General features: G+C 41.7%; 1 protein-coding gene across 1 annotated transcript in view; it reads left to right on the top strand.

The window, feature by feature from the left end:
* ITGA2B (integrin subunit alpha 2b) overlaps window positions 1–23,071 on the top strand; it is a 66,229-nt gene that overhangs the window by 4,732 nt on the left and 38,426 nt on the right. Inside the window, exons 3-10 of the mRNA XM_032234484.1 lie at window positions 489–586; window positions 2,699–2,864; window positions 6,434–6,483; window positions 8,428–8,473; window positions 9,778–9,912; window positions 17,366–17,413; window positions 17,775–17,818; window positions 22,656–22,721. Coding sequence (XP_032090375.1) covers window positions 489–586; window positions 2,699–2,864; window positions 6,434–6,483; window positions 8,428–8,473; window positions 9,778–9,912; window positions 17,366–17,413; window positions 17,775–17,818; window positions 22,656–22,721 — 653 coding nt within the window. The remainder of the gene's footprint in view (window positions 1–488; window positions 587–2,698; window positions 2,865–6,433; window positions 6,484–8,427; window positions 8,474–9,777; window positions 9,913–17,365; window positions 17,414–17,774; window positions 17,819–22,655; window positions 22,722–23,071) is intronic.

The following is a 23,071-nucleotide window of genomic DNA, read 5'->3' as shown; positions in this document are numbered from 1 at the left end:
TCAGCACCACTTTGGGGGAACCAGTTGTCAACTATCTAAGCCGTTTGGTGAACTGGTTGTTGGAAGAAATCATTAGTTGTTGAATTATTTGAATCCCACCACTTCTGAGATCCTATATGGCCTTGCTTTGATTTTAAAAACCATGTCCAAATGTTCAGTTCACCTGTACCTTCACTATCTTGATGTCCAAATGGGAGCAAGAAGAAGTGTAAGAAAGTATGTTGGAGAACGAGAAGAGAGGAAGAGACAAGGATAGGGAGGTTGCAGAAGAGATGAGAGAAAAGAGAGAGTCCTAATCATTTTCACTAGTATTTATTATGCTCAGTGCCAGCATACTGATTTGCAAAATATTAGGAAACCTAATTTTAGCTACAGTAGTACAAGACCATGCATCCATAGCTCAGGAATTATTTGGGGGCAGGCTAATGTTTACTGCATTTATCTTCTTTAATTGTTTACATGTTGTCCATGCCACTATTGCTATGCAGGTAATCGAGTGGAAAAACTTAATCACCTTACTATTAAGACCTTCAAGTCTAAACAGTGGTTTGGAGCATCTGTGAACACCTGGAAACAAAGTATCATGGTGGGTAGTGGTTTCTGATTCTATCCAAGAAACTCCAAAATTGATGAAATACTACTTAGCAAAATCTGAACATGTATCCAAATCATTTCAGATTTATTTTTCACAGGCCACTTTGAAAATATTGCCCATCAGTTATTATAGTTCAATTTAAAGAAATAAAGCCAGTTTTTAAAATATGAAGTGCCTTATAAGGGCCAAAATAAATAAAAAATTAAAAATAAACTGCTAACTACAAATTATAATAAGATTCCCACAAAGACATTCAGGAGTTTGATAAAGAACCACATTCATTGGAATAGATTTGCTTCTGTAGTGATTACTTTGAAACATAAAATTAAGGCTGTATAATTTTCTGCATCTCTAGTTCATTTTCAAGAGGCATACTGAAATAAATTCTCTAGTTAAGTTTTTGTACATGTGCTGTTGACTCCTCATTCTACATGTGACCCACATTCATTTGTACATTTCTATTTTACTAACCGGAAATGAGAAATCATTTGTCTTTGATCTACAGAAATACAGGAAAGATGTGGTCCTCTGGATGTTTTTGAATTCCAAACACAGTTTCCCTAAAAAATAAGACCTATCCTGAAAATAAGCACTAGCATTTTTTAAACATGTGTGCCTAATATAAGCCTACCCCCAAAATAAGCCTCACTTAAGAGCCTGTACAGCCACCTGCCCACTCATTCCATCTGGTTGCTTATGGTCCCATGGCCACAAAGCAAGATTGGATGATGGTAGATCTGCCCCATGTGCCTAACACTGACTTAACCCAGGGCCCATGCAGCCAGACCATCCATGTTGTGACACCCACTTCATGGTGACAACATCAACAGCCATGTGCAGCAGGAACACATGTGGTCACCGGCCCATTTCTTCTGCTTGCTCACAACTGCAATTAAGCAGGAGGCTGAGCAGTATGTTGGTGCCGTAGCCACAAGGTGAGGCAGGTGTTGGTGCATGTTCCATTGCAGCCCTGAGCAAGCAGGAGATATGGGCTGGCAGCTATGCAGGGTTCTGCTGGACAGGGCTGCTGCTGCTGCAAAATGAGGCAGGTGTTGGTGGACCGGCTGCAGAGGTAAGCTAATATGGGGTACATGGGACAGCTCCACCTGCCTCATCTCATGGCTGCAGCACCAGTACTGGTGCATTGCTCAGTCTCCTGCTCCATTGCAGCCATGAGCAAGCAGAAAAAGTGGGCTGGCAGCCATGCAGGGTCCTGCTGGACAGGGCTGCTAGTGCGGTGGCCATGAGGCAAGACAGGGAGTGGGTGGATTGGCTGCAGGAGTCCTGAGGTAAGCCAGTGAGGGGCACATGGAGCAGCTCTGCCTGCCTTGCCTCATGGCCGCAGCACGAGCCCCAGTGCATTGTTCACCCTTCTACTCTGTTGCAGCTGTGAGCAAGCAGAACTGGACTGGCAGCCACAAAGGATCCTGTTGGATGGGGATACTGGTGCAGTGCCTGTGAGGCAAGGCAGGTGTTGGGACATGGGTGAACTGGTTGCATGGGCCCTGAGGTAAGCTGGGGCAGGGCCAGTTCCATCCCCCCTGCTTCGCAGCGGTGGCACTGGTAAACCACACAACCCTGTCTTATTTTGAGGGAAACACAGGTACTTTCAGCTCCAGCCAGCAAAGTCAATGAGAGATGACAGGAGCTGAAGTGAAAATCTGGAGAGCTATTATCTATTGTCTACTATAACAAAGCTTCCCAATGTCAAAAAAGAATGAAGGGAAAGAACATTAGATAAATAGTCTGGCCACTGGTCTTGTCCCCACTCGCCATATGTTTAACCTCCTTGATTGCTACAAGAAATCATAGATAATCTAGATTTTAAGATAAGAGGCCCATACACTTCTGGGTGTGTAAGTATGTAACAGAATCTTAAACATAGGTGGGACCCATCCCTCAACTACAAATGATGGTTCTTTTAGGGAATACTAAATGACAAATCTGATTTTGGCTTGACAAAATGCTCAGTTGTTAGTTTAACCCTTTTGCTGACTTAATTGAAATTATGTTGTTTGGCCACATTTATTTCACAACAGGCTCATTGTTCCTCACTCATTGTTAGTGCTACATCATCCCCTTTCCCTCCTTTCAAACTGTCAGGCCTGTGCCCCACTGCAACACTGGAATGTTATGGACAATAAGGAAGAAGCCACTAAAACTCCAGTGGGCAGCTGTTTCTTGGCCACAGGATATCCTCAGAAATTCTCTGAATATTCTCCATGCCGTCACAGCCAAATGCACTCTGTTTACAGTTCAAGCTTAGGTGGTGAGTATTGCATGCATATGATGAGGAAAAGAGGAAGGTGGGCTATCTAAAGGAAGATGCCAGACCTAAAACCTTCCATGGCCTAGTGACCTGCTGGGACTACAGCAACAGGTTGTGAAGATGTCTTAAGGGAAGCTTGGCTTTTTGGTCCTCAAATTACTTCATGTCTGGTTATGCAAATTGACCCAGCAGTGCTGTACTATATAATTCACAAATGGGCTGCCTGAATTGTATCGCATAAGCCTTTTTAGAGACACTGATGAGTACTGTATATACTCATTGATAAGATGAGAATTTTAAATATGTCTTCTTCAAATTGGGTTTGGATTACCCAGGGAGGGGTTTGTCTGTGAGTATATACATTAGGTTTTTCTCTCAGCTTTGTTAAAGTACACATGTACCCTGTAGATAAAGTATCCAGTATATGTAGATAAACCTAGTCTCTCCAAATTTTAATCAAAATAACATGAAAAATCACCATCCTCAGAAAAGTGCATTTTTCATAACATTTTAGTTTAAAAGATTACAATTCATTTTAGTGTGTATTTTCTGAGGAAAACACAATAGAGGTAAGCTTCACTTTGAAGTCTGTGGCTCTTATTTGCTGATGTGCAGTGGCATTTATGACTATGATCACTCAAACACGAGATGAAAAATGCATTCTTCACATGCCAAGTGGCACCCTTGCATGCTTGAGAGTTGCATCCTGATCTTCAGAATAGGAAGGTCCCATGGGGTGAGAAAGCAAGCAAAATATCCCAGGGTTAGGGGGAAACTAATACTTTTTTTTGCCAAAAGTTTTTTTTAACATACATATAATATAATCAAAAGTATACCATTACATCTTAACAAATATCAATAATATATCAATTCCTCTTGCCATTAAGCCTCTTCAATTTTTATTTGCTCTTCTGCTTTCCATACACCATATTATAGTCTATTTCATCTTCAACTCTTCTCCTCTCCCTCCCTCCTCCTCTCTACCTCCCTTCTTCCCTCTGCCCTCTCTCTCTTCTCTACTTCTCCTTGCTTTCTCTCTCCCTCCTCTCCTATCTTTCCACACCTTCCCCTCTCCTACTCTTTCCCTCCCTTCTACTTCCCTCTCTCCTGTATCCTTTCTCTCTCTTTCTCTCTCTTTCTCTCCCTTCCATTTTCTATTTTATGTGGTGTGGTGTGCTTTTTAGCAAACCCCATTCAATATCAGTGGCATTCCCAAAGAAAAAAAATATTTTCCATATTTCTAGTTTTTCTTTTAAAGGTATACCTTTATATTTCTTTTATTTCCTCTCCCCACCCCTGTAACAACCTCTTTTTTGGATGCAGTGCAAGACGGATTTAAATTTCCGACTATCCTCATAATACTGTTACATACTTATACATCATTAAGCACCCATATATAATTTCATAATTTTAACTCTATATTATTAGGCGTATTTCCACATTTTCCTTCCATTTCCCCCCCGCATTCTAGTAACTTTCCCAACTAATATTTTTATTATTTGTAACCCGGCATAATTATTTCACCTTCCATTATTAATACAAATCAGCTAGCCCACTATCTTTATTCACCTTAGTTAAATTATCTTTAATTCCTTTTTGCTTGCAATCCTTTCTATACCATACACACATATTACATTTCAGTGTTACAGTTAATTAAAGTTCACAATAGCATATGCTTTGCAAACATTCTTCACCTTCCCCTCCCCTTATTTTATTATCTATGTGTGTATTTCCCTTTTTCCTCTCATCTACCAATTTTTATTTTCCCTTCCATTTATGTTTAAAGAATCTTAAATCCCAATCTCTGAACTACTCCTTTCTCTTTCTGCTGTTTAGATATATTTTCTTCTCAATGTTTTTTGTAATTTTTTGCTGTACTATTCATTGTACCCTCTTCAGGATTTCCTTTTGTCTCCTCAACCTATTTTCCTTTTTCTTTTCTTGTTGTATTCCCCCCCCCCTTGTAATGAACTCTTTTCTTTCTTTCATAGTGCTGCCTATCTTCTTTTCCTTTCTTTTGTTTTTTTTATTGGGACACGATCGTCCCTTTTCTTTGTATCCCCATTAAACCAATGAGATCCTTTACCTGTTTATTATTTCCCTCACTCTCTCTTGCTTTTTCTGCATTTTGGCTTCCATTTCCACTTCTTTCCATAATATCCAAGCTATCATCCTTTCTCAACCAAATGATTCACGCATATTTTTCAACATTTCACATATTTCTTTAAGATCCCACCCCAAGACATAATACTTAAGATCAAGTAGGGATAGGATATTGAGGTAGGGAAAATGAATGCTTCTCTCGGTAGTATCACCCATCATTGGGACAGCAAAATTGTGACAACAGCAGTCTTTATTCTGCCTGCCAAATGACTGAATAGTGCTACCTCATTCTAAAGAGGCCCAGCTCATGTAGCTACTTTTATGAGAAATAAAATAATTTTTTAGTTATGTCATTTTTGGTATGTTTTTACTAAAAGGAGGACTTGGGAAATAGGAAATATTCCTATTAGGTTGAAATATGTGGTGGAAGGAAGGAAGGAAGGAAGGAAAGAAGGAAGGAAGGAAGGAAGGAAATTTCAATTGAATGCAATAATAATTTTGAACACATATCATGTTCCTCCAGAAAATCAGCAATTAAACATCATCCCTAAATCCTTTGATTCCCTTTGAATAATAAAAAATTAATTGTAACTTATTATGTTTGTCAAAAGTAAAGCAAGACCAAAGAATAGCTAAATAATATAGAATATAGAACTAAAACATGTATTTATTTATTTATTAAAACATGCATTAAATGATTATGTGACCAACATAATGCAGGTAGTCTCATCTTACAACCATAATTGAATCCAAAATTTCTGTTGCTAAGCAAGAGAATTATTGTGAGTTTTACTCCATTTTATGACCTTTCTTGCCATAGTTGTTAAGTGAATCACTGCAGTTGCTAAATTAGTAACATGGTTGTTAGGTTCCGCAGTGACTTCTTGTTAGAAATCCGTAAAAGGTGATCACATGGCCACAGGACATTGCAACCATCATAAATACATGCTGGTTGTCAAGCATCCAAATTTTGCTCATGTGAAAAGTGTTTATGTGTTGTTACAACAGTGGTAAGCATAAAAAATGGCCACAAGTCGTTTTTTTCAGTGTCATTGCAACTTTGAACAGTCACTAAATGAACAATTGTAAGTTGAAGATTACCTATACTACAAAATAGGGATTTATCCAGGACAATACTGTCCTTTCCATGTTTTGACTAGCTGCCATGAAGGCTACAATTCTGCCTGGAGAAATGGTCTGTCTGTTATAGGAAGATTATTAATGTTTACTGATATCCCAACATATATAAATGAAGCAGGGTTAGGTTTAAGGCCCTAAGATAACTAAAGCACTAAGAGGAAAAAAAATGAAATCTGTCCTTGGCGGTTGACGCACCAACTGCTTAGGCTGCCAACAGAATGGGTAAGCCTGAAAAATGGGTTAGGGAAGAGCTTTGGGATACCTCCTTAGGAAGGCTCTCTAATGTCACATGATTTTTTAAACTTCTCATCTGTTTATTTCATCAGGAAATGACAAGCGTTACTGTGAAATTGGATTTAGCTTCACCATCTCTCAGGTGAGCTTTGCAAGAGAAAAACGCAATGGGCAAGAGACAACCATTCTGAAAACTTCAAGTGGCTGACTAGCTGTCTACCCCTAGAAAAAACTCCAGGAGAAAATACTGATGGAATTGCCTACAATAGTGATGGCTAACCTTTTTGTCCCCACTTGCCAAAAGTGTGGGTGTGTGCGACAGTGCGCGACTGTATGCCCACAACCATAATATAATGCATGTGCGACACACACACCCAGAGCCCCCCTCCCCTGAGCATGAACATGTGACAACCCACCCACCCCCATTTTGGGCCTAGCAGGCCTCCCTGAAGATTCCTGCGGCACAGGGGGAAGCGCTCCCCCTATTCTCCCCCCCACCCCGTGAACGCACACACTGTTACAGGTGTTATGTCTTCCTTGTATGCAGCTTTATTCCTGTCTAGCATTCATCTCCATTGTTCAGTGATGCATTTCCTGCCTCTCTAGGATTTACCTCTAGCTGCTCCTGTGATGCACTTCCTGTTCCTGTTGGATGTATATAGTTATATTCTCGATAGCTTGTATAGTGTTTTAACTGCATTTTGATTAAACAGCACATGCTGCAGAGACCCAAAAATCAGCTGGGCACAGCAGACGGCTTGTATGCCTGCAGAGAGGCCTCCACTTGTCACTGTGGCACACGGTTTGCCATCACAGGCCTGTAACTGTATACAAACTTAAAGGCTTCTTGTGTTTCTGATAATTTGGGGAGGCAAGACACTGATGCAGCTGATTGTAAAGTAAAAATGCTGTTATATGTATGCCAGCCTCTTGAAGACGTTGATAGGACGATGACAAATGAAAATTGATTTTCCTAGCAATGAGGTGTGTATCCTTTGGTCTTCTTGATGGTCGAGGGAATAGAAATTGGGAGCATGTGTGCCATCACACAAATAATGTGACTTAGTGTAAGTATGTAATTACATCATTTGACAATGGCATCATCATTCTTGAATCATTTTGACACTGTTATTGCTTGTAACGGAAATTTATGTCCCATAAGGGTATGTAACTCAACAATATAAATATATATATAGGCTGCCATATGACTCAGTGGTCATGTAAACAAACTTGACAGACCATGGGAGCTTCTACAATATTAATTTTGTTATCATTATCAGATTCAAGATGGTTCTGAAGAAAGATATCTGTTAAAAGACAGTATAGCAGGTATTTCTCCAGTGACATATAGCCAGCTTACACCAAACATCTAACCACTAAAAGCTGAAAACACTGATGGTGGATATGAATCTTTCTTGCAAAGACCTGAACAGACAGGCAGAAAGAAACAGGCATATAAAGGTTAACTCCCTGTGCTAACATATGTTTTGTTGTTGTATAAACTATAATAGTTCTTACACTCAAGAAGGAAAGCAAATTTATGTGTCCCAGGATAATGTTGCAGGATCCAATCTGGGGCGGGCAGTCAGTGGGACCAGAGATTTAATAAACCTAAATCTCTAGTCCTGGTGACTGACCCAGAATGGATCCTGTTCTTACACTCAGACATTAGGCCATGGTTTATATGCCATAATGATTAAATCATAATCAGATTTGTATTGTATTGTATTGTATTTAGTTTATTTGTATGCCGCCCTTCTCCAGGAGGGACTCAGGGCGGCGAACAACTCAGGGGGGAAAGGGGGACATAAACACAGTACACATGATTAAAATACACGAAAATCACACAGCCATACAAGTCGAGAGGGGAGGGGAACTCATCAACCCCAGGCCTGCCGGCATAAGACTTAATCATAAGACAACCATATCTTTTTTATACTCCTTTTTGCAAAATTTGGGAAGATAATCAGCAAAAACTGATTGCGAAATAGACATAAAACATATTCTGACTTCTTAGGTGTATCTACTACTCTCTGGCTGACTTGGACTATAACCCCCCCCCCTTTGTTTTGTCTTCTTCCCACAGTCTGGGCAGGTGATGCTTGGCGCACCAGGTGGATATTACTTCACAGGTAAATGTATCAACTGTTATGAACACCAAAAAACCTGTTGTTCTCAAAATACTATGTCCTGTTCTTGTCAATCATTTCAAACATTTATTGCAGATCTTGAGAAGTTGCCAAAAAGAGCAATAAAAATAGATAATGAATTCAAGCAGCAACCTCTGTGAGGAAAAGTTGTACTTTGGTCTGCTTAGTTTAAGTACTAACACAATATACAATGTGATGTTTTATTTTCTCAGTTTCACAATCTTACTGTAGATGTAAAGTTACACCTATTAAATTAGAAAATTGGAAGGATAGGCAGGAGGAAGAACTCCTTCATGCTTTATGGGAAGGGAGCTGAATACACATCTTTAGACACTGATTTAGACAGCATTTGTGGATGATGATACTGTAGTAGCTATATTATTATTATCAGCCCAGTATCAGATTTGCTTAATGACCACATGATTCATTTGCAAAAAAGGTTATAATATAAAACTTAACTCACTTAAGAACTGACTTGCTTAGCAATAGAAAGTTTGCTCTCAACTGTGATCATAAGTTAGCTAGTTTCTGGAGTAGGATGTGTCTAATTATATTTACCAATTGCATACAACTACTCAATTAGATCCATTGTACTTATTGTGTTTGTAGATATCTGCAGGTACCTTATGGTTATTGTGGGAATAAAGTGCTAGACTAAAAGGCTTTTGTTCAGTTCCATCATGGTATAAGAGCCATGGTGGCACAGTGGTTGGAATGCAGTGAGTTAGCCTGGAATACAGGCTAACTCACTGCTCACTCCAGGTGTCTATGGAGATTCTTAGTCATCCAGTTATTGTTGTCCCAAAGGTGCTTTTTCAATAGGCAACTGGACTTTCTGAAGAAGCTTCTTGGATGAGAAGTGAAATGTCTTCGAGGAAAAACCAGAAAGTCCAGTTGCCTATTGAAAAAGCAATAGGGATGCTCTGGGATACTCACTCCAGAAATTCAATTCTGAGCGGCTCAAGGTTGACTCCATCCTTCTGAGGTCAGTAATATTAGGACCAGATTTTTGGGGAAAATATTCTGACTCTGTAAACCACTTAGAGAGGGCTGTGAAGTGATATATAAGTCTAAGAGCTATTGCTATTTATGTAATGAGGTCAGAAACAAGAAAGGAAGTATATATGGCTGGGAATTTCTGGGAGTTGAAGTCCATACATTTTAAATCTGCTCAGGTTCACAAATACTTATGTAGATGTTCTGGACCTGCAGTCTCCCATTTATCAGTTTGTCCAATTAGAGTCCTGCTGCCATTATAGAGAAATGTGTCACTTGTCTTCTTTTAGGTTTGTTCTATTCAGTTGCCCTCTCAGAGGTTGAAGCAAAATATCCTAATTCATCTTCTACTATGTTGTGGTCCGTGAATTCTGAACTGGTAACACAGGATTATAGAATGAAGAAATATGAAGATGGATATCGGGGTGAGTTGGCATTCTTTTCCTTCAGCAGACTCTGGGTGCATGCAGAAGGGCAAGGTATATGTACCAGAGGAGTTTAGGAATTGAGCCCAAAGTACTTAACAAATGTTCCTCTTTTTTTGAGTCACCTCTTTTTCTTTTGTGCTTGATGGCCAAACCATGAATTGGTCCAGTCAAATACTGAATTTGTTTTTCTCTGGTGCAAAGTAGCTAATTATCACACCATACAGGAAATTGCAACCTGTTTGTTCTGTATAGCACAAGGAAGTGTGCTCTTGGGACTATATCACAAATCGAGAGAGAGAGACACCCACAATACACAAATTAGAATAGTTTTTATACACTTTTGGAAAACAAAAGCACATGCTCATTAGCAAACCGTAGGCAACAAGAAACAAAATATTAACACCCCTAGTGGAGGATAGTCCTCCCAGAAGATGGGTTCCTTAGTAAAACATTACAGCGCTCACCCTTTTATCCCTACCTGATAGGGCTGATACTGAAGTATGGAAAACTTTCTAGCGAATTTATCTGCAATAGGAAAGGGACTTTAGCCCTGAACCAAATTGCTGTTTTGAGTTCCTTGATCAGATTATCAGGTAGCTTCCCAGGTTTAGGGTAAAAGTGTGAGGCCCAAGAATAAGAGGCCCCAAAAATAGAAACATGAAAAGTTTTCAACAAAATGTGGTTTCTCTGGCTAAAACTAAGCTATACAAGTTCTTTTTGCTTGTGGCTGATATGCCAAAAGTGAACCATCAACCACTTTTATACTATAAGTGGCCTTTGACCTAATTCTAAACTAGGGTTGTCTGTACAGAGGAAGGGTTAAAAAAAAGTCAAGATGATAGGATAATCACAACTGAAGGACTGCAGATGCATTTACATAAAAGGGTGGCTGTTCAATTGCATAGTCAATTGTTTGCCATGGACACTTCTGTTCAAACAGCTGCTACAAGGAATCAGCGCAACTACGTGCCAAATCCAACTTCTTGTAATACCCTTGCTGGCTGAGAAAAGAGAGAAAGAGACAAAATGAGGGAGTAAAAGAGAGAGATGCCTGCCTATCTACCTTTTTTTGACACTGACCTTCCTTGACATGCCCCAACAGTTGTTAAATGAGTTTAAATTTTTAGAAAACAGCAATTACTGTTCCCTTTTAAAATAATGTCCTATACCCTGCCTTTCCTAGGCCTAACTTTTCAACTATTACTCCTCCTGAGAAATTATCTCTTTTTTAGCTTCAGAAATGTATCATATGCTGCCTGCATATTATTTTCAGCTTCTGGAACATCTCTCCCCCCTCCTCATGTGAGGATGGCCGCAATTCTCCTCCTATCTTTTCATAAAAGCCTAAAGATATGGCTTTGCCAGTCAGCTTGGGGTCCCAGTGAGGGAACAGCAAAATGGAGGTGGTTGATTGAGTAATAATCCCCCTCTCCCCCTTCCGCTCTGCCCCTGCTCTCCCTCATAAGGCTTGATTTAAACTTTTTATGTTTTAGCTTAGATTAACCGTAAACCACCCAGAGTTACCGTATGGTAAGATGGGCTGCTAATACATTTTATAAACAAGTAAACTAGGATCTTATCCATTTATGTAGAAGCATTATAGACCATTCTCCCCATTTTGTGTCATAGCCCTGGGAAATTTAATATGAAAGCTGAAATGTTCTAGATGGAGATTTCTGTGCTCAAGATCACATTGTTAATGTCTGGTTTTGTTTGGAAGAATGCATGCTATAGGTGAGAGCTAATTTGGTTAAGGCATCAGCTAGAAACCAGGATATCTTGAGGTTCTAGTTCCTTTGGGCTTTGCTTTGGCACAAAGCAAGCTGGGTAACCTTGGGATAGTTACCTTCTCTCAGCTCCAGGAAGGAGACAATGACAAGCCACTTCTGAAAAACCTGGCCCAAAAAACTGCAGGGATTAGTCTAGGCAGTCTCCAATAATTTGACACAATAGAAAAGAAGAAAAAAGTGATAGGTATGCCTTAAGCTATTTGATCCCCAACTTTTCCAGCTTAGTGGACTGCGGGGATGGGTAGGAGAGGATTTTGTGTGAGTGGCAGGCATGTACATGAGCATGTGCAACTCCATATGTGCAAGCCGTGGGTGCCAGTGCCTGCCATTTGCACAAATAGAGCTGCGAGCATTAGCATGAGTACCTGCCCCTTGTGTGCAAATGGAGGGATGCATGCGCGCTCACCTGCCACTTGCGCAGCCCGGTTCCCGAAGAGAACTTTTTTATTTTTTCTTTTAAAAAAAACACAAATATGTCATCATTTGTCAATCATTAAGACATTGAAGTACAATTTTTTTTGTTGTGTGTACCCCTCCCTCCCTCCACCCCCCCACCCCCCCTCCTCCTTCCCCCCCCCCAACTTCCCAGAACCCGTACACGGTATGGATTTTTAACTAACACAGTCTAAAATCTATTGAGAAAAAAGAAATAAAGAAATTAATGACATTCTAGATTGACCTTAGCTTCTTCTTACTGAACTGACTTTTAACAGTTTAAATCATTTCTGATCTTAAGCATAGGCTAACTGGAATTTCTTAGTCCCGTATTTATTTTGTATATAGTCAATCCATTTTTTCCAGTCTCGTTTATATATCTCATTTGAATGATCTTTGAGATATGCCGATATTTTAGCCATTTCAGCTAAGTTTGTTACTTTCAATGTCCATTCTTGGATTGTAGGCAAGTCTTCCTTCTTCCAATATTGCGCCACCAACAGTCTTGCTGCAGTTATCAGGTGCAGAATCAAATTGGTCTCTACCACTGTAAAGTCAGTACATATACCTAGTAAAAATAACTGAGGACTAAACTTTATCCTTCTTTTAAAAACATTTTGCATGACCCACCATATTTTTATCCAAAATGCCTTAACCTTTTGGCAGGTCCACCATATATGATAATATGTAGCATCAAGAGAGCCACACCTCCAACATTTAGGCTGTACATTCGGATACATAGAAGCCAACTTTTTAGGATCTAAATGCCATCTATAGAACATCTTGTAAAAATTTTCTCTCAGATTTTGAGCTTGTGTAAATTTCACATTTCTTACCCAGATTCTTTCCCATGTATCCAACATTATTGGTTCCTCAATATTTTGAGCCCATTTTATCATACAATCTTTAACTAATTCTGTTTCCGAATCCATCTGTATTAATACATTATATATCCTCTTTATATGCATTAAGCTTTGATCTCTTATTTGTTTAAACAGATTATCCTCAACTTGAATAAAACCAATTTTTTGATCTATTTTCCACCTAGCCTGTAATTGCCCATACTGGAACCATGTTTGAACTACCTTCTCCTCTTTTAATACCTCTAAAGATTTTAATTGTAATACCCCCCTTTCCGAGGTAAGAAGCTGTCTGTAAGTAATTCTGTCCTGTTTTTGTGCTGTATTCATATTTTCAATTGCATGTCTAGGAATTGCCCAAATGGGTATCTTGTCATTTAATTTATATTGGTATTTCTTCCAAACCCGCAATAAAGCATTTCTTAAAATATGACTTTTAAAGTTCTTATCCAATTTTTTGTTGAATAACAGGTAAGCATGCCAACCAAATACCAGATCGTGTCCCTCAATGTTCAATATTCTATCATTGGTTAAATGAATCCAATCACTAATTACAGATAATGCCACTGCATCATAATATAGTTTTAAATTAGGTAGTTTCAATCCTCCTCTCTCACGTACATCTTGCATTATTTTCATCTTTACCCTCGGCTTCTTTCCTGCCCACACAAATTTGTTGATACCCTTCTGCCATTCTAAAAGGTTCGCATCTTTTTTAAGTATAGGTAACATTTGGAAAAGAAATAAAAATTTTGGTAAAATGTTCATTTTCACTGCCGCTATCCTGCCCAGCAAAGATAAGTGCAATTTCTCCCATTTTTTCATCTCTGTCTGTATGCTATGCCAAAGTGGTTCATAATTATGCTTATATAATTTCCCATTTGAAGTTAAAATGTTAACTCCAAGATATTTAACTTTTTTAACTACCTCACATCCTAGCATCACTCCTAATTCTTCCTTTTGTTTAATATTCATATTTATAGCTAATATTTTGGTTTTTCCTAAGTTTATTTTAAAGCCAGACACTTGACCATATTGATTAATCGTATTCATTAAAACCATACTGGATTCCTGTGGTTGTTCCAATATTATGACCAAATCATCCGCAAAAGCGCGGACTCTATATTCTTGCTGCCTAATCTTGATCCCTTTTAAACCATCCAAGCCCCGTATTTTATTCAACAATACTTCCAAAGTTATAATAAACAATAATGGGGACAAAGGACAGCCCTGTCTTGTACCTTTTCCAATTTGAAAAGAGTCTGTTAAACTTCCATTGACTATGATTTGTGCTGTTTGCTGTTGGTATATTGCTTTAATTGACTGTAAAAAATTATCTCCTATCTGCATTTTTTGCAATATCTTCAGCAGAAATTGCCAGTTAACTCGATCAAAGGCCTTCTCAGCATCCAAAAATATAAACGCAGCAGGGATCTGGTTGTTCTTTCCCAAATATTCTAATGCATTAATAATTAATCTGACATTACTTTTCATCTGTCTCCCTTGTATAAAACCTGTTTGGTCCGTATGTATCAATTGTTGAATGACCAACATTAATCTATTTGCTAATATTTTAGTAAAAATTTTATAATCTACATTCAGTAATGAAATAGGTCTATAATTTTTGGGTTGAGTAGTATCTTGATCTTCTTTGGGTATCAAAGATATAAACGCTGTCTTCCAAGATGGAGGGACTTTACCTTCCGTTTGAATCATATTAAATAATTCTCTAAGAGGTTCTACCATTTCTAACTGTAAGTTTTTATAGTAAACCGCTGTCAAGCCATCTGTACCTGGTGCTTTCCCTGACTTTAATTGCTTAATTACCTGCAGGATTTCCCCCGAGGTTATTGGTTGATTCAATTTTTGCCTGTGTTCTTCTCTAACTGAAGGTATTTTCTCTTTGTCTAAATATTTGTCTATGTCTAAACCATTAATTTTATCCCCTTTATACAGTTCTGTAAAAAATTCCCAGAAAGCCTTTTGAATCTCTTCCTGTTGGAACACCTCCTTCCCTCTGTAAATCAGTTTAGATATATTTCGAGTTTTCCTTTTTTTCCTAATCTGATAAGCTAACCATCTGCCAGGTTTGTTTGCATTACAAAAAGTATTGTGTTTTGCATATAATAAATTAGTAGCTACCTGGTCAGAGATCAACATGTCAAATTGAGATTTTAATATGTTAATAGCTTCCTTAACCTTTGTATCGTCTGGTTTCCTTGTTAACTCCAGCTCTTTTCTCTTAATTTCCTCTTCCAGTTCTGTTCGTTTTAACCCTTGCTTATTTCTATGTGTTTTATTTATATTCATCAAAACTCCTCTCATATACGCTTTGCTTGCATCCCATACAAATTCCATAGATGTACCCTTATTCATATTCAAAACAAAATATTCAGATAGTAATTTTTTACAATCATTAATATACTTTTCATATCTAAATAAATTTTCATTCAATCTCCAAGACCTTCTTGCCTGCACTACCCTTCCCAACTCCATCCAAACTGGGTTATGGTCCGAAAGGACCCTAGCTGCAATCTTTGTTTTCTTGACCCTAGAAAGCAAATCATTAGTGGTTAGAATAAAATCAATCCTTGAAAGGGATTGATGCCTGTCCGAGAAGAAAGTGAAGTCATATTCCTCTGCATTTCTTTCTCGCCAAATATCTCTCAATTCAAAATCATCCATAATGTCAAAGAAAGATTTGGGTAACTTTGCTCGCATCTTGGTATTTAGGCGGGAAATCTTCTTATCTCTCTTAGTGTCTATCACTCCATTCCAGTCACCCAATAGTATACAGGAACTATAGTCCCACTGTACTAATTTAGCATGAAGATTTCTATAGAATCTATCTTGCTGTTGATTGGGAGCATAAATTCCCAAAAGTAATGTCTTTTTCCCTTCTAAGATTAAGTCTAAAGCAATATATCTTCCGAAGGGATCTGCTTCTATTAATTCAGCTTTCATATCTTTTCTTAAGTATACAACTATACCATTCTTCTTTTCCATAGCAGAAGCTGCAAAATGTTGACCAAGTTTTGAGTTGATCAAATATTTTTGATCAGTTGACTTGATATGAGTTTCTTGCAAACAAATTACATCGTTCTTAAACTGTTTGAGATAATGAAATATTTTCTTCCTCTTCTGTGGAGAGTTCAGTCCATTGACATTCCATGTTAAAATCTTAGTTGTCATCTTTGGTTGGTTGAAGCATTTTTAGAGCTTCCTGCACGGCCTGTTTAACCTTAGGTCTAGCTCCTCCCACTGCTTCCAGATTTGTTGTTGTAGTTCCTTGATCGATGGCCGATGATTGTTGATGCTGTTGTTTTTTAGCTTGTTTCTCCATACGTCTAGTAGTCATGCGGCTAGGTCTTGGTTCCATAGCACCTTGCACTTCTAGAGAAGAGAGATGCTCCATCTTGTCTGGTGGTTGTGTAGTTTGCTGTCTATCCTGTCCTTCTTGTGGTCTTTCTCTAGGTCCAGATGGTGCAGGGTGTCCGGCCTTCAATATATTATAATAAAAATCTCGGGCTTTCCATACAGAGTTGAGGCGGTACCTTTGCTTATCAAATGTAAATATGATGCCAAATGGTGCATCCCATCTATACTGTATCTGACGATTTCTGAGTTCTTCGACCAAAAAAGCGTAGTCTCTCCTGGCTCTTAACATTTGAGGTGGTATCTCTTTCAAAACAGCCAGGTCTTGACCGCCAATTTGAAGCTTAGTGTTATAAGACGCTTGCAGTACCATATTTCTAAACTCTCTTGTAGTAAAATATATAACAATGTCTCGAGGAAGCTGCTTCTGCTTTGCCAGCCGGGAGTTAACGCGGTAAGCTTTGTCAATTTGCCAGCCTTGGTTGGTCCCTGGTCTTCCCATCAGGCGGTCAAAAGCTTCCGATAGGATCTGTTTCAGGTTCTCCTGTTTCTCCTCACGCAGCCCCCTTACTCTTAATGCGAACTCCATTTGTCGGTACTGTATCATAATAATTTCCGGCGCAGCCCGGTTCCAAATGGGCAGAGGCCTGATAGTGGGCCACAGCCCAGGGGTTGGCCCCTCCCTTAAGTAAAAGACAGTTCTTAGCTGGGGCATGCTATGCCATGCTAAAACTGTGAAACGTGGAGCCCAGATGATTTCAGATAAAGGCTATGTAGAAACACATACTGAGATGTGCAGAGTAAAAGTTACCCGATACATAGATGGTCAAACCTGCCCAAAATGACTTACAATGCTTGCCGACAGAAGCGTTGTCATCTGGCTCGATTCCCCAGGGATTACTTTGATTGCCTTGCCCTAGGATTCAGGAAACAGGTACTTCATCTCCAAGTGAGTTGTCCACAATTTGCCCAATTTTTCCTTCCATGCAGGTTACTCTGTGGCTTTTGGGGAGTTTAATGAAGACTCAACATCACCAGGTAAAATAATTGTTTTTATACTCTGGAATGGAATAGGTTGGAATCAACAGAGTTAGGAAGAGATCTGCTTCCTAGCTATTTTGTTGTTTAGTGAACTTTATGATCTTTTTGGCAGGAATTTAAAATGATTTTAATGTTCACATCAGTTGTTTCCAATTGCATAAGCCAAGAACACCCAGGTTTTCAGGAGTATCTGTTTTAATATCTGATTCAGATGTCTAAGCCTCTCTAATCTTAGTACTCCCCACCCAAATTCAGGAATTTAGTAGGCACCAGGGTTCAGCATGAATTCCATGCCAGCTAATGAATGACTTAGTGTGCCAGGTGTTTTGTAACTACTGAGATTCCCTTCTGTTTTCAGAATATGTAGTGGGCATTCCTAATGTGAGACTGACACAAGGAGGGGTAAGTACAAGGAGGAGAACTATGATGGAAGGGGTGGCGTGCCTATTTTGTTTGTTTCTTTTTTTTTTTATTTATTTGCTCAGTTGCGTTTATTTATAGGCCACCCTTTTCCCTGAGGGGACTCAGGGCGGCTAACAACTTATGGGAGGGGAAGACGTACAATAACATAAAAACACAGTATATAGTTAAAATCAAACAACATTCATTCAACATTCGGGCGGGGGCAAACTATGATCTTTACCCCCAGGCCTGGCGGGATAGCCAGATCTTGAGGGCTGTGCGGAAGGTCTGAAGGGTGGTGAGGGTACGAATCTCCACGGGGAGATCGTTCCAGAGGGTCGGAGCTGCTACAGAAAAGGCTCTCCTCCGCGTAGTTGCCAGCCGGCACTGGCTGGCAGATGGCACTCGGAGGAGGTCCAATCTGTGGGATCTTATGGGTCGAGAGGAGGTAATTGGCAGGAGGCGGTCTCCCAAGTACGCAGATCCACTACCATGAAGGGCTTTATAGGTAGTAAGAAGCACCTTGAAGCGCACACGGAGATCAACAGGTAGCCAGTGCAGCTCGCGGAGGATAGGTGTTATGTGGGCGAACCGAGGTGCGCCCACAATCACTCGCGCGGCCGTATTCTGGACTAGCTGAAGCCGCCGGATGCTCTTCAAGGGCAGCCCCATATAGAGCACATTGCAGTATTCCAGCCTAGAGATCACGAGGGCGCGAGTGACTGTTGTGAGAGCCTCCCGATTCAGGTAGGGTCGCAACTGGCGCACCAGGCGAACCTGGGCAAATGCCCCCCTGGTCACAGCCGACAGGTGGTGATCAAAGGTCAGCTGTGGATCCAGGAGGACTCCCAAGTTGCGAACCCTGTCTGAGGGGTGTAAATTTTGGCCCCCCAGCCTGAGCGTTGGAACACTAACCAAATTTTTGGGAGGGAAACACAACAGCCACTCGGTCTTTTCTGGGTTGAGTACAAGCTTGTTAGCCCTCATCCAGTCCCTAACGGCTTCAAGACCCCGGCTCATCACGTCCACCGCTTCATTGAGTTGGCACGGGGCGGACAGATACAGCTGCGTATCGTCCGCATATTGGTGGTATCTTATCCTGTGCCTCCGAATGATCTCGCCCAGCGGTTTCATGTAGATGTTAAATAGTACGGGGGACAGGACCGACCCCTGCGGCACCCCATATGTTAGGGGCCTCGTGGTCGATCTCTGACCCCCGACCAACACCGACTGCGACCTGTCCGAGAGGTAGGAGGAGAACCACTGAAAAACAGTGCCTCCCACCCCCACCTCCCACAGTCGTCGCAGAAGGATACCATGGTCGATGGTATCGAAAGCCGCCGAGAGGTCGAGGAGAACCAAGATGGAGGCATGGCCTCCATCCCTGGCTCTCCAGAGATCATCGGTCAATGCGACCAAAGCGGTTTCTGTGCTGTAACCAGGTCTGAAGCCGGACTGGAAGGGGTCCAGGTAATCGGCTTCCTCCAAGGACCGCTGGAGCTGGTAGGCCACCACCTTCTCAACAGCCTTCCCAATAAAGGGGAGGTTGGAGACTGGACGGTAGTTGTTAAGTACGGCTGGATCCAAAGATGGTTTCTTCAGGAGGGGTCTCACCACCGCCGTTTTAAGTGCGGCGGGGAAGTGCCCCTCCCGGAGCGAGGCGGTAATAACCGCTTGGATCCAGCCCCGTGTCACCGCCCTGCTGTTAGCAACCAGCCAGGAGGGACACGGGCCCAGTACATAGGTGGAGGCGCTCACAGCCCTCATGGCCTTGTCCACGTCCCCGGGGGTAACATCCTGAAACTCAACCCAGCGATGGTCAACCAAATCGTCCTCTCGTGCCTCGGCTGGCTTTGCAAAGGTGGAGTCCAAATCCGACCGAAACCGAGCAACTTTGTCCGCCAAGAACTGGGCATAATCTTCAGCCCTACCCTGCAAGGGGTCCCCCGTATCCCTCTTATTTAAGAGGGAGCAGGTTATCCTAAACAGGGCGGCAGGACGAGACTCGGCGGACGCAACCAAGGTGGCAATATAAGATCTCTTTGCTGCCCTAAGTGCCCTGATGTAATCCTTGGTGCAGGTTGTTAAAAGTGCTCGGTTCGGTTCGGATTTATCGGACCTCCACAGGTGCTCTAGGCGTCTCCTCCGGCGCTTCCTCTCCCGGAGCTCCTCGGTGAACCAAAGAGGCCTCCGGGATCCGCCTCGGAGGGGCCGTAGTGGCACAATCCGGTCGAGGGTCTCCGATGCTGCCGAATACCAGGCAGCAGCCAGAGTCTCTACCGGACTGTGGGCGAGAGTATCAGGAATAACCCCAAGCTCCGTCTGGAACCTCAAAGGGTCCATAAGTCGCCTGGGGCGGAACCACTTGGTCGGTTCCTCCTCCCTACAGTGGGGGTTTGGTCTTCGGAAGTCAAGCCTCAGTAGGCAGTGGTCTGACCACGACAGGGGTATGATCTCATTACCCCTCAGACCAAGATCACAAGTCCACTGCTCCGAGAGGAATACGAGGTCGAGCGTGTGACCCGCAGAGTGAGTTGGGCCCCGAATTATCTGGGTCAAGCCCATGGCTGTCATGGAAGCCATGAACTCCTGCGCCCCATCCGAGTGTTCACCGAGCGTAGGCAAATTGAAATCCCCCAGGACCATAAGCCTGGGGAACTCAATTGCCAGCTCGGCTACCAACTCGAGGAGCGAGGGGAGGGCTGCTGCAACGCTGTTGGGCGGCAGGTACGTTAGCAGCAGGCCCACTTGACCCTTGAGGTCCAGCTTCACCAGCAGGGACTCACACCCGACAAGCTCCGGAGCAGGGATCCTATGAGGAACCAAAGACTCCCGAATAACAATAGCCACACCCCCACCCCTTCCCTGAGCTCTCGGCTGATGAAGCACCTGAAATCCTTCTGGGCACATCTCTACGAGGGGGACTCCTCCCTCCGGGCCCAGCCAGGTTTCAGTAATACATGCCAGGTCTGCCCCCTCGTCTAAAATTAAGTCCCGGACGAGGGGAGCCTTGTGAACAACAGACCTGGCATTTAGCGACAACAGCCGGAGACCAGGGTCCTGATTACTCGCGCCATCTGGCCTCGGAGTGGGACTCATAGGGCCGGAAGGAGGGATCGCTGTGACATAGCGAACCCTCCTTCCCCGGTAATGGCCAGCCCTAAAGTCCCCGCCATATCTGCCCCTCCCCGTTACGACCGTAATGCTCCGGCCCACTCCCGTGTCCGTGATTCCCCCAACCACACCTATAGCTCCCGCATTCCCGGACAGGCCCTCCGAATCAGACACACTCATTCGTTCACTCAGACAATCCCCACGTGATAATTAGAAACACACAGATACAACAATATAGGATAATAAAAGTGGGAGCATTCACTCACTCACATGCAATCTCATACACTCATCATACCAATTTAAGATTAAATTAAAATTTTAAAAATTAAAAATTGCGCAGCGTGCAAAGAGCGTATGAGGCTTATATAAAGGTCTTAACTGTCTTAGTCTTCTCTTCTGCAAGTCTGGTGAGAGTTCTGGTAAGAGTTCCGTAAGTTCAATGGGGGGGAGCAGTCCAGAGAGGGGTGTTCCGTACCTCTCCCTTCCTCCACGTCCCAAAAGCTGTGCCCACAGCCGGAAGAATTTCCTTTGAGAGGGCTGAGATGACATCTCTGGGCCTCCGTAGATGATAGTAGACACACTAGGTGGCCAGATTCTTCCAGAGAAGAAAGTGAAAACCAAACATAAACAGCTTATTTACTGTATATAAAGGGCTACTCAGCAGCCTTTTTAGGGAACCCCCTTAGGCTCAGTTTACATACTCTGGAACTGTACTTGATATTGTCCCAAAGGTGCTTTTTCAAGAGGTAATGAGACTTTCTGGTTTTTCTTTGAAGACGTTTCGCTTCTCATCCAAGAAGCTTCTTCAGCTCTCACTGGATGGTGGGGAATAGGAGGATTTATACTCCTTGCAGACAGTTGGTCATTTGCATCCTTTCAACATGTTGTTAATGTCACCTGGAGGTTTATCTGTGTCATCAGAATGCAAATGGCCAGCTGCCTACAAGGACTATAAATCCTTCCATTCCCTACCATCCAGTCAGAGCTGAAGAAGCTTCTTGGATGAGAAGTGAAACGTCTTCAAAGAAAAACCAGAAAGTCGGTTTGCCTCTTGAAAAAGCACCTTTGGGACAACCATGACCTGGATGACTAAGAATCTCCATAGAGCCAATATCAAGCCAATATCATCATGGGTTGCATGCCTGAACAATGGCACAGATTATGGTCTCCTTCCACACATGCAGAGAAGCATTTTATATATGTACCTGTTGCATTTATTCTAGTATTGAACAATAGTTTATTATTTTTCCCTCCACTGCCCTGAAAACAACTCTGGGTTCATAAGAAACAGTGACAGTCACATAGCAAGTGTTGGCCCACTAGTTTTGGGCCACTGAGCATGCTAGGAACTTTTCTAGGGGGATTTGTCCAGAATGGCGGCCACAGGGGATGCTTGTCTATTTGGAATATAGGTTTTTTTGTGTCCCCAAAGCCCTCTTGATCTGGAACTCTTATCTGTTCTACTTTTTACCTCTGGTGGGATGTGTGCAACCTTTTTGATGGTCAGGCTAGATAACATCTTGGACTCCTGTTCCCATCTGCCAAGCCAGCATGACCAATGGGCAAAGGCATGGAAATTTTAGCCAAGCAATACCAGGTTTTCATACTCTTGGATGTAAAAATACTGTATATTCTGGTTTCCTGAAAAACATAAATAGCTGGATCTCTTTGAGAGGATAGAGCTTTAATCTTCTTGATTCTTTGCCCCCATTTCTTATCTTAGGTGGAAATTCTTACCAGGATTCTTACCCGTAAATTCCGCATTCTCTGGACTATCTCCAGTGAGCAGGTAAAAAATATTTTTTTCTCTCACATGGTTTTCCTTGCTTCTTCTGACCCATCAATAACGTTCTAGTGGTTCCTTCCAGATAGGTTTGAAATGCATGTTAGCTGGGAATTCTTGCTTTTGTAATCCTACCTGAAAAGCAAGAGGAGGACTTCCTTATATTCTTTTTCCAGTTGGACAGAGTAGAGAATAACCAGAAGATTTAGATAATAATTACAGCCACTCCGGTGGTTAGAAGGCAGCACTGCAGGCTACCTCTGCTGACTGCTGATTTTGGCAGTTTCAGTCTCACCAGGCTCAAGGTTGACTCAGCCTTCCATCCTTCTGAGGTTGGTAAAATGAGGACAAACAGA

The sequence above is a fragment of the Thamnophis elegans genome, chromosome Z (assembly GCF_009769535.1).
Source record: "Thamnophis elegans isolate rThaEle1 chromosome Z, rThaEle1.pri, whole genome shotgun sequence".
NCBI classification, from domain to species: Eukaryota; Metazoa; Chordata; class Lepidosauria; order Squamata; family Colubridae; genus Thamnophis; species Thamnophis elegans.
The sequence above is the reverse complement of the archived record's forward strand: the minus strand, read 5'-3'. Positions and strand labels throughout refer to the sequence as shown.